The sequence below is a fragment of the Daphnia magna genome, linkage group LG7 (genome assembly GCF_020631705.1).
Source record: "Daphnia magna isolate NIES linkage group LG7, ASM2063170v1.1, whole genome shotgun sequence".
Classification (NCBI taxonomy): domain Eukaryota; kingdom Metazoa; phylum Arthropoda; class Branchiopoda; order Diplostraca; family Daphniidae; genus Daphnia; species Daphnia magna.
In genome coordinates this window covers 6,216,510-6,227,144 of record NC_059188.1, presented here as the reverse complement: position 1 = coordinate 6,227,144, position 10,635 = coordinate 6,216,510, and the positions used below count along the sequence as shown (strand labels likewise).

Here is a 10,635-nt window from a genome sequence, read left to right as displayed (position 1 = left end):
TTTTGGGCGGTAATTTACATTCTCCGTAGTTGACCGTGCCTGATACTCGTCTTCCATCTGGAAAAAAGCTTTCACCAGATAACTTTCGAAATGAGATGCAAATGTACGATTCCTTTGCAAAGTGTCACGGATTTTGTAATTCGGTATCAGCAGTGTAGACTATTATTTTGTTCTTGAAATGTTTATAAATGCGCCGTGACTCGGGCGTGACTTGTTGATGCTCTTTATCGCCATCTGTGTGTTCTTGCCCTTGAATAAGAGTGCATTCAATGTCAACGATCGCTTCTCCGACTCCGTGCCGCTCCATTCCACCCATCGCTGTTGTGTATTATAAACTTTGCAACAGATTCTTAACCGTTGCACAGTCTCCAAACGTCTTTTCGAAAGAGTTTTCACAGCTTTTATAAAACGCCAAAGTGCTCCGGAATCAATAAGAAATAAAAAATGGGATAAAAAAAAAATTAATAAATGAAAATAATTCAGGAACACAATCACCGGCTTATATTTCCATAACATTCAAATGAAACAGCGAATTTTAAGATTTACAGGGATTCTTACAAGTTACAATACGCTTGACATATTACGGCCACCATACGGTTGAATATCAACAATAATGTGAGTATAAAGGGGTTTCAATTCAAAACTGAGTCTATTGTATCGAAGATCGTTTAGACCGTCTGTTTGAAATCGCACCGAGCCTTCCTTCAGCACTAATTTCCGCTCTGGATTAGGCTCAGCTTTTTTGTGCGACAATGTTTTGTATCGAACGAGACGGACAAGCGATGGCTGGTCCTCGTAAGCTCTAGTCACGATTAGCTTATTGAACCGTACACGTTGATATAACTGATCATCTTCGCCACCCCAGCCCCAAAAAGAATTGGAAAAGCCATTGATTTTTCGGAAATCATTTGTAGAAAAAGCAGTAACTCCTCCGAAATGGCTGGCAGGTGTCGGTCTATGAAAAAACAAACGAAATCAGGCAATGAAATTTGTGGAATAGAATAACAGCAAAAACATTGGGTATATCTAGTACAGTAGACTACGTACTTGTAATTGTCCCAGTAATCTATGGAGAATGACATTTGCCTGGGTTTTCCTTCTTGCGGACAGGTGTAGGGATTACCGTCATCCTCCGGTAGGAAATCGACATCGTGAAAGATGAAACAGTGAAATTCTTCTTGCAACTGAGCTTCATTAAAACCGATATTCATTAACATTCCTCTGTTGAACGACGAACTGTCTGTTCGCAGATAAAGATAAATACAACAAAAATGTACCACCGCGAGGGCTCAGCAAAACACAACATCAAAATAGGCGAATATTTGAATTTACTGACTGGATTGCTCAACAACGATAATGACATAGTTGAGTTGCTGTCGCTGCAAGAAAGGATGCAGGTAACGTAAGAAAACAGTCAGATGATCTTTCCTGTCTCGGTACGGCACGACGATAGCGACTTTATGTCGTGATTGGCAATCTTTTGGTTGATATCTTCCACCAGCTTCGAGTCCAGCTTCTATCAATTCCATTTCAGCCTCGTTTCGAATGGTGTTTATCTTCTCCAGGGAAATGTTCGTCCAGCCAACTGTTTCCGTAAAAACTATGATCTGCCACACTTTGACGCTGCAAACTAACGTGCTGTTTTTACTTACCTAATTCAGGGGAAATAAGAGGACATAGTTGCGTAACACTAGGCGACTGATGAGCAACTGACGGCTGGGAGGATTCATTCACGGCCACTTCACTTAGATTTTGATCTTGTTTATTACCACGCGTTTTTTGCGATATTGGCTCAAGAAGGCTTGCTGAATCAGTTAAAGTCAGCTGAATTTTTGATGGATTACCGTAGTCGAAAATAGAATTGGTAACATTGCTTACATTTAAGTTTAACCAAACTATCAAAGCCAAAGTGAAGGTGGAAATGACTAGTAAGGGCCGAGCAATGACCCGCAAGTGGGAGATGCTGGCCATGTCCGTCCTTTGGTAGGATAGGTTTGCTATGAGACTACCGAATCGCTACAACCAACGAGGACCACGATAGCTTCGTATCTGCTTCGGGATACGTTTTTTTTCCCAACCCACCATCTACTGGGCATTATTTTGCGTGTTGGTTTCCTAGAAAAATGGAGTTTGGGGAGTTGCCCCGGAGTGTGTACGTATACCTTCCGTTATTATCAATGGTATAGACAATTGAGAGGCGATCATTTAGTTTTATATTGGTGTTGGTTTTACCTTAGGAGGTGAATAACATTACTATGGCTCCTACTTTAAATATTAGATGAGACAATTGCGTAAATCTGCTAAATCTTTAAGACTTTCACAAGTTGACCAATAGCACGCTGTGCCAAAATTGATTATTTTCTTCTATAAAGAGAGTTCTTCATTCGTGTTAAGTGGCTATGGAAGCCAAACGAGAATGAGTTGGACGTTATGTCAACTTGGTTTCACGCGCTTAAGTTCTTTGCGATGTTTACACAAGGCAAAAACCAATCCCGACAAATGAAAATTCCGTTTTCTTTGTTCGCTGTATATAGGTGGACAGAGTAAAACATTGACCAAGAGATAAACTTCTCATCAATCACCTTAGCTGAACTAGCGATCTCCGGATAACCCAAAACATCTAAAGATGAACGGAATGGCATGCAGCAACAGGAACGTGAAAATTGATTCAAGATAACATCAGGGAAGAATATTCAAAGCGTTCGATTCTTCTCTCAGGTAACCTTGAGCTAACTTTCACCTCTACCTTTTGCTTTGTCCGTCTTCCAGCTGACATTTTTAAAGCTACACCATAAACCACATGCCGGCATCATCAAACGTGAAAATTGGTCGTTTGTCCTGGGATCAAAGGTCTTCTTAACATTACAGACTTACTGTTCTTTTGTTTGGATTCTTGACATGTCTTTTTTTTTCTGTAAATTTTCTACTAAAAATTGGTTCTCATTTCTTTCTATTAACTGTGCGATACATTTAGCGCTCAAAAAGATGAAAACACGCTATGCGGCCATAACCATCACAAACTCTAGGCGAGTTTAAAAGGCAGGAGTCGTTATACGTATAGACTACGTCATATTTATTCCAGTTGCGGTCTTGTGCATGTTGTTTCCAAATGATCGCCGTAGCCGCAAAATTCAATCGTCTTTTCCACAAACTTCCGGCTTTGACGTCTTATATCCTTGGATCCTTGGTTCTCAGACAAAAATAATAGTCCTTGAAGACATTTCACGTCATTGATCGATAGCTTATTCGACAAACGGGTCTAGGCATCACAGCTTGTGAAAACGTCTGAAATGATTAACTGATCCCCTTAAAAACGCATGTCAGGTTTACTCTGCAAATCGAGTTGGTTATTGAAGTTATATTCTTTCCTTGTCGTCTGTAAAAAATAAAAAATAAAAAAAATAAATAAAAGAAAATGAAAGAAAAAAAAAAGGAAATTGAGATTTCCCTTTCATGCAGTAAACAGTTGGTTACTAGCCAACAAAAGCCGTAAAAGGATGTTGGTCGTTTGACAGGGCTCCATAAATCAGTAGGGACTAAAACGAATGATCCGAGCACAACTGCGATTCCCGAACATTCTTCATGACCTTGCTTAAAGAATTTCAGCTGTCAACGAAATACTTCTCACTGCAAGTATGGCCGAGTGTCCCCTCTGAGAGCTATGGAAAACCACGGGGGAGTTAAAGAAAGATTTTTATCTCGATTGAATTCACGCAAGCCTTTGTTAGAGAGGAAAATGAAAATTAAAACCCTGAAGGTCGGCATGTCAATGATCCCGACGAGGTATAATGCAGATTGTTGATAGCGACACAGGTGAAAGAGCCCATTAATTCATTGTGAGATATGCAAGCATGGTATATTCTGGCTCTTGAATAGGTGAAATGAATGCAAAGCATTCACGTCACGTAAAAACGTTGTTATAGCTGTGTTGAAAAAGAAGAGGAGGAGGGTTTCGTTGGCAGACATCACGAGCATATTTTAAAAAAGGAGTTTGAACCATGAAGCTGGAGAATGTGAAAGAAACCGAAAAATAATTTAACTACTCTCTTTAGTTTTCGCATTTGAGAGTGATGAACTCTGGTGTATTTTATGGAGGCCCGCAGGTTATAAGTCGAAGGGCCATTGTGTGCCTATCTTCCATCCCTTTCCCTTTTTCTTCTTCTTTCAGACGTGGACAACGGAACAAAATAAAGCGAAAAATGCAAAGTTATATGGTCTTTCACGAAAGCGATAAATTTTACAATGGACGTTCAAATACCGCTTAATTGTACAGCAGAGTTAATGCAGCTTTATTATTGGAATGTGGGGGATTAAAAATAAAACCGCACAAACACAAACGTATAGTTTATTACCTGCTTCAGGAACTGTAACTAACTAATCATACATCCAGAGACATTAAGGCTGTCAATGAACTGGTTACACCACCGGTGCTGCCCGGCCAGCTCCGATAAAAATATACGCATATTTTCGAAGCGGGCAACACCGCTCGTTTGTTCTCACGGTTGGCGCTGAACCAAATCCGTCTGCCTTCGGATGTTACCTAACCCTATCGCTCCGGTTTGCACGGCACCGAATACAAAACGGTTCGGTTTCGGAGAGAAAAAAAAAATATCGGATTTTGGCTGGAGCGGAGCGAGTCGAAGCAAAGCCGACACGTTTACAGTCTTACGGGAGATAAATGCATGTGTTTACACAAATGTATGTGTTTACCAACTTCATTACAGCATATGCATCAATTTAAAGACAACAAATTTTCATCAACAATATTCCCAGTCCTTGTGATCTGATGGTCGGCAAACTTCTGGACACTTGTCTGGGTAAAGTTCGTGTCCAGCTCCCCCCACATAGTAGCTGCCATTGCGTTGGGTTGGAAATGGATGGATTTTCAGTGGTGACAGCCTGATGAGTCGTTCGTTTTGGCATCCATAAGTGTCATGAGCCATCTATTGCATTCTCATAAGTTAGCATTCAACCATTGTTCATTAAAACGTATGCATCATAGCTTCCTTACCACGTCATATTTGGCTATTGGCCACACAATGTCCGCAAGTGAAAATTGGTCTTGAGATTTGACCTGTTGTTGACCAGAAATAATTAGCGCTCGCATTAGTCCTTCAATGAGATCCCGTCGCTGCCATATTTTGGCTCCCCACATTCCTATATTCCAAATTGAAAGCAAAACGTTGTTACTGAAGTATGTACATAAATAGATTAGCTACGTGCTTTACCTGCTAAAATGACTGATCCATGGTTCATGTGGTCTCTCATGACGTGAAACGTATAGTTGGATCGTAGCCATTCTTCCACAGCGTCAACTTCTCTCCGCCAAATGAGACTGTCGACATCCCTCGAAATAAAAACATCCGCATTCGGATCCAACATGACCAAATAACGGAACATACGTGGATTGAGTCCTCGAAGAAGAGCTGGATCCATGGGCGTCGTATTATTGCCAATGCGGTCGATTAATAAAGGTACGCTACACAAATCGACATGGTCAAATCGACAATAAACTTGGCACAGCTGATCATGCGCTTCCTTTGCTGGCCCTCTGGCATCCGGAATATCGTGATAAATGCGGATTATCCAGCCAGGGTAGTCCCTTTCTGCCGTCAATGATATGTTTCTCAATAGCGAGTAATAGCGATTAAAGATGGAAGCGTTTTGAGCATCTCCGTACAATGCGTAAGAAATGATTTTTTGGTTCGGTCCGCGGATGGTCGATTCGCGGCTGCACCAGTCAAACACTTTTGGATCTGGTCGGAGACTATCAGCCGCCATGACTATCTCTTTTCCACAGTTGCACAGTGAAGAAATGTACCTAGACGGACTAGACTGGGCACACTGAACACCACTTTTGAACTGTAAATACATGGAAGCGGCTCCCTCTGGGATGTGGATCGTATACCAGAGACCGACTAACGCGAATAACGCAACGAACAAAAAGAATGGTAACGGACGTACTTGACTCGAAACCAGTTGGTAACAGTTTAACTTTGTCATCATTTTGAATGCACCAATTTTTGTTACATGATATCGAATAGAGAACAGTGTTTACAGGCCGTGTGGTTGGGAACGAATGATGACCGAGGAACTGCTAAACAGTCTAACCTGTTCTGTCTTTAGCTACACCTACGTCCATTTAAAAGCAAAGAGGCAGGGTTTCAGTAGAAGCCCCGGGGTATACAACCGCATCCTTATATCTGATGTTAACGTCGAACTCAAAGTCACTGTAGTTTCTTTCGTACTCACAGCACCAGATATGGTTGGTTCTCCGACGTGTTTCCTCACGACTAAGACTCGAGGATGAGTTTAGTTAACATTTAGTAGGCCTTAAAGTAAAACACTGCTGTTGCATTAGTGTAGGTGGTAACAAGTTCAAAACAAAGGGATGGCTCAGTTTCATCGTCGACCGGTCGTTTTCGTGTCGTTAACTTTGTTTCTTGTTTTTGTTTTACGTCAAATTAATAACAAAGACACATTAGATCAAAACAAAGTAGCAGCGCAAGCATTACCAATCCAGCAAGAACTTAATGAAGTCAAGATTTCACATGTTGAGAAAAGGCCACCAGTCAACTACGTGGTTTTTGGATCCAACACCCCCAATGGCGAAAGTTATCGTTCTTACGACTACGCCTTTAATTTACCTCTGACCGCTTTAGCATGGGAGCGGATTGGCTTTCGATCGATCGTTTTAATCATCGGCTCTCGTTGCGAATGGGAAAACGATCCCGCTTTGAGCTTCATATTGTCTCATCTGGAAGCTCGGCGAGTGAGCATCATCTTCATCGCCTCATCACTAGAACAACGGCCAAAACTCAGTCAGACGGCCAGAGCTTTCGCCGTCAATTTGCCGGGATTTCCTGGAAACGATAACGACTATCTGATTACAAGCGATTCAGATCTTTGGCCGTTGCGGAGGGAGCACTACATCCCCCGTCCGAACATGGACGTCATCCTCGTTCACAGCCGATGTTGTGGCTTTTTCCTAATGAATAATAAATCTTATCCCATGTACCCGATGAGTAATATAGGTGCCACCGTGTCCACCTGGCGACAAGTAATGAATGATAATCATTCGATCGCTTACGATGCCGAAACTATCTTGAATTATCTGGAAGACGTGTTTGGAGAAATGTCTAGAGGTCCATTAATCGTCGGCAAGGAGACGTGGTACATGGATCAACGTATGACGAGTATTCGACTGACGGAATGGATGGGGAAATATGGCAATAGTTCCGTCTATCGGGTTTCTGACGATGGTTTTAGTCGTCTCGATCGAAATCATTGGGACGTTGCTAACATGTCACAGGAAAATTTCACGTTGAAATTCGACACGCATTTGCCAGTAAAAATCTATTTGCCAGTCAACTGGAACAAAAACATTAAACCTCTAATCAACTTAATGTTCGGTAAAGATTCATGGCAAGCTAAGTGGTGCGATGATTACGCCAACGAATTTTTGCATAAAGTGACAAATTATCTAAGTTTTGGTTACGCCGGTTAAATTTCGTGCAAACAACAACAAGAAACGCACTCTAATGTAAATTCAAAAACAATGAATTGTTACTCTCTCTCTTTTTTGGGGTGGTGGGAAGGGGTCTCACTTCACACTTGTATATATGTTTTCAGTAGGCTATCAAATTCTTTGAAAAATACGGCCTTGTCTTTACAGTTTTAGATTTTCCCGTTCTTTCTGTGTGCATATATGTAAATTCTAAAGGTCATTGGGTGAAAAAAAAAGAAAAACTCCTACCCCACAACTTATCATGCAACGATGTGGCTTGTAAAATTTCTCAAAAAACGCTACAGTAGTCTGAGATCATGGAATACAATTTGTTGTCTGAACTAAATGGAAAAAAAAGAGAGAATACAAAGGTAAGTTCTAAAAAAATTTAATGAAAGGCAAAAAAAAAAGAAGTAATAAAATAAAATACAAATTTAATTAATAAATAAATAAAAAATATAGCCATGACTTACAAGAGATAAAACAGCTGTTGGTGGTCAAACCCTCCAGCAAAAAGACAAATGGGAAAATGCGGAATGCTATATAATAGTCGCGTAACTTTAAGTTATTAGGCTAAACTATAGAAGTTTCTACAAGAAATTGCAGTTGTTGTTGCTTTCGGATGGTTCTTGACTGATCGTAAAGAAGCCTTTGGCCAGCATGATGTGGAAAACACAATTGTTAAAAAAACCAAAGTAGACTACAAGTGTGGCAGAGTGGTAATACAGATTGAATATATACGACTTTTGTGAAACACTAATATAAAGCATGGGCAGATATCAGAGATTGATAATACAGGCCCAAGTAAAATACATTAGAAAACTTAAATTTCAAAAAAACTTGTCTCTGTTACAATCGATTACAGGTTTTTATGGATCATTTTTAATTCATTTTCCTCAGCTTATGTTTCCGCTTATTCTCAGCTCTCTCAGGGTCTCCGCAGATGGTCTATGGCGCAAGTAGCCTTGTATCGGTTTTGTTGGAAACATATCCCGCTCGACAGAACTAGACGGCAGTCGGTTGTTTGACACCAACTGGTGAAGAACGTAAGTTTTTTTTTCTTAGCAGCCGGTTTTTCACCAAACAGCAAATACCTAGTTTGAATGCGTGATAAATCACATTGAAAGCTGACAAATCGAAGCGACGCAGTCAGTACTTTTTGTTCGTGACTTTACACTAAAGTAAAAAAAAAAAAAAAATGCGATTCGTTTCGATTCGTCGCCATTTTCACTATTTCTCCATGGTTGCCATTATCTCTTGCTGTTATATCATGTTACTAAGAACGTCTTCAAAAAACGACGCCGAAGACATCCGCGATCAGCCAGAGCAGCAACTAGTGGACGTTAAAAACGATGCGATCATTGAGTTGAAAAATGAAATTCGCGTATTGCCTTACTTAACACCTGCTGTCAAGGTAGAAATCCAGCAACCTGTAGCAGATGTCTCATCAAAGAAAATTGATAGGATTGAAAATTTACCAGCGATGGGAGCACCGTCCACTCATCCAAACAGAACGCTCAACTGGCTCGATTTGTGGTCCAATGATACGTTATGCAATCAGTTCACAGTTCATCTTCTTGAAGAAAACAGTGTTCAACCTCGAGCTTTGGTGTCTTTCCCTGGAAGTGGAAACACTTGGTTGCGTATGTTGTTGATGGGCGTGACTGGCCTGTACATCGATACCATCTACCCGGGCGATGAGCTTTTCATTTCCAAAGGTAAAGCTATTTTTCGGTCGTCGGCATTTCTCAAAAAAACAAAAAACAAATGGAAACCCTTGAAAATTACCATCCCAAATTTTTCTTTTCTATTTTTCTTTCTGGAACCCGTGGTGGAACGAAACAGCTGGGGGCACGTACGAATTAAACAAGGACTGCAATTGTTCTTTGCTACAGAAGACTCACGATGTGTCGCTTTTCTCTGTGATTTATAACATGGCAATGGCCAACAAATCGACTGAAAAGCGGATCCACCAGGAGATTGACCAATTCCGCGGAGATGGAATCCTCGTCATACGCAATCCTTTTAAGGCTATCTTGTCTTATCGGAACTTTGCCTTCGGTGGAAACATGGCCGGTCTGGCTCCAGTCGAAGCTTTTTCTCAAGGACTTGAACCCGTACGAATTGGAGACCGCAAAATATCCAGTGAGTTTAAACCAACTGGGATTATTTTTCTTTTAAATGTAAAGGAAATTGACAGCTACATTTTATAACGCGTTGATTTTTAAGCGTGGGATCAGTTCATCAGTCGCAGCGTCGCTAGTTGGGAAATGTTGGCAACAGTTTGGATCAGAGGATTGAAACGCGGGGGCGTCGTCTACTACGAGAAATTGCGTCGGGACACGGGTCCGCAGCTATTGCAGATGGCCGAAATGTTAGGCATTTCAAACGTGAATAAAGATCGACTAGATTGCGTGCTTCGTCACAATCAGGACAACACATTTAAACGGAGTGAATCTGGTCCGAAGAATTATCCAAAGTAGACTTAAAAAATTCAATTTTGGATTATTTTTGTGAATTAAGGTTTTTAACTTATTCGTTTGCTAATTAGGAACCCATTTACGGAGAGCCAACATTTGCTGATATTGAAATCTATTCAAAGCGTGCAAATGGCATTGAAAGAACGAGGGCTGGACCCTTTACCTGTCGAGATGTACGATTTCTACACGCCAATGTACCAATATGGCCATTGGAACGGCTAAGCACTGTGATAAATTTTTTATTTTTTTAATTTCATCTGTTTTTAAAAAGCTCTTTCTCTTCATTTTGAGCTTATTGATGGAAGCGTTTCCTAACAGAAGAATAAGCAAATTCAATGTTAACTAAAATAATGTGAAATTGTTGCTAGTTGTTGTGTAATCTGCAAATTTTTTATGATATTCAAAAATTACATGTTTTGTCTTTTTAGAGAGGTTAATCTTAAATCGTCCAAACCCGTAGTAAATTATTCATCCGTGAATTTTTAATTTTCGTTTATTCATTGCCTTTTCGTGCAAGTTATATCGTACTGGCATAAAATGAGACTCTTTGTGTTCCACGTGACAATAAAAAAGTCACCTTCTGGAACATTGTAAAAGGTAGGCTATAAAATGAAATCATTTGGTATTTTGTGACGGTTTTTTTCGGAG

The 10,635-nt window shown here is 40.4% G+C and overlaps 4 protein-coding genes across 4 annotated transcripts; 2 read left to right on the top strand and 2 right to left on the bottom strand.

Moving 5' to 3' along the window:
- Positions 1-478: 478 nt before the first annotated feature.
- On the bottom strand, positions 479-2,046 carry LOC116927482 (beta-1,4-N-acetylgalactosaminyltransferase bre-4). Its single transcript, XM_032934532.2, has 4 exons — positions 1,653-2,046; positions 1,337-1,585; positions 1,048-1,240; positions 479-955 (listed from the first exon to the last, which is right to left on the bottom strand). The coding sequence occupies exons 1-4, from the start codon at positions 1,969-1,971 to the stop codon at positions 562-564; spliced, it is 1,155 nt and encodes a 384-aa protein (XP_032790423.2). The 5' UTR covers positions 1,972-2,046; the 3' UTR covers positions 479-561.
- Positions 2,047-4,683: 2,637 nt separating this feature from the next.
- On the bottom strand, positions 4,684-6,099 carry LOC116927338. Its single transcript, XM_032934350.2, has 3 exons — positions 5,229-6,099; positions 5,012-5,157; positions 4,684-4,943 (listed from the first exon to the last, which is right to left on the bottom strand). Exons 1-3 carry the CDS (start codon positions 6,004-6,006, stop codon positions 4,758-4,760), a joined length of 1,110 nt encoding a protein of 369 aa, XP_032790241.2. The 5' UTR covers positions 6,007-6,099; the 3' UTR covers positions 4,684-4,757.
- Positions 6,100-6,238: 139 nt separating this feature from the next.
- On the top strand, positions 6,239-7,848 carry LOC116927339. Its single transcript, XM_032934351.2, has one exon. The coding sequence runs from the start codon at positions 6,392-6,394 to the stop codon at positions 7,505-7,507; it is 1,116 nt and encodes a 371-aa protein (XP_032790242.2). The 5' UTR covers positions 6,239-6,391; the 3' UTR covers positions 7,508-7,848.
- Positions 7,849-7,985: 137 nt separating this feature from the next.
- LOC116927340 (WSC domain-containing protein 2-like) lies at positions 7,986-10,414 on the top strand. The gene is made up of 4 exons (XM_045177200.1): positions 7,986-9,225; positions 9,353-9,652; positions 9,737-9,986; positions 10,059-10,414. Exons 1-4 carry the CDS (start codon positions 8,706-8,708, stop codon positions 10,207-10,209), a joined length of 1,221 nt encoding a protein of 406 aa, XP_045033135.1. The 5' UTR covers positions 7,986-8,705; the 3' UTR covers positions 10,210-10,414.
- The last annotated feature ends 221 nt before the right edge of the window (positions 10,415-10,635 follow it).

Coding starts and splice junctions, on each gene's coding strand:
- LOC116927482 (XM_032934532.2), bottom strand. CDS start 1,971: ATGGCCAGCATCTCCCACTTGCGGGTCATTGCTCGGCCCTTACTAGTC. Junction 1,586..1,652: donor TCTTATTTCCCCTGAATTAG/GTAAGTAAAAAC, acceptor TTACGGAAACAG/TTGGCTGGACGAACATTTCC. Junction 956..1,047: donor GATTACTGGGACAATTACAA/GTACGTAGTCTA, acceptor GTTTTTTCATAG/ACCGACACCTGCCAGCCATT.
- LOC116927339 (XM_032934351.2), top strand. CDS start 6,392: ATGGCTCAGTTTCATCGTCGACCGGTCGTTTTCGTGTCGTTAACTTTG.
- LOC116927340 (XM_045177200.1), top strand. CDS start 8,706: ATGCGATTCGTTTCGATTCGTCGCCATTTTCACTATTTCTCCATGGTT. Junction 9,226..9,352: donor TGAGCTTTTCATTTCCAAAG/GTAAAGCTATTT, acceptor GGAACGAAACAG/CTGGGGGCACGTACGAATTA. Junction 9,987..10,058: donor GGTCCGAAGAATTATCCAAA/GTAGACTTAAAA, acceptor TTTGCTAATTAG/GAACCCATTTACGGAGAGCC.
- LOC116927338 (XM_032934350.2), bottom strand. CDS start 6,006: ATGATGACAAAGTTAAACTGTTACCAACTGGTTTCGAGTCAAGTACGT. Junction 5,158..5,228: donor TGGATCAGTCATTTTAGCAG/GTAAAGCACGTA, acceptor TTTGGAATATAG/GAATGTGGGGAGCCAAAATA. Junction 4,944..5,011: donor CAATAGCCAAATATGACGTG/GTAAGGAAGCTA, acceptor AGAATGCAATAG/ATGGCTCATGACACTTATGG.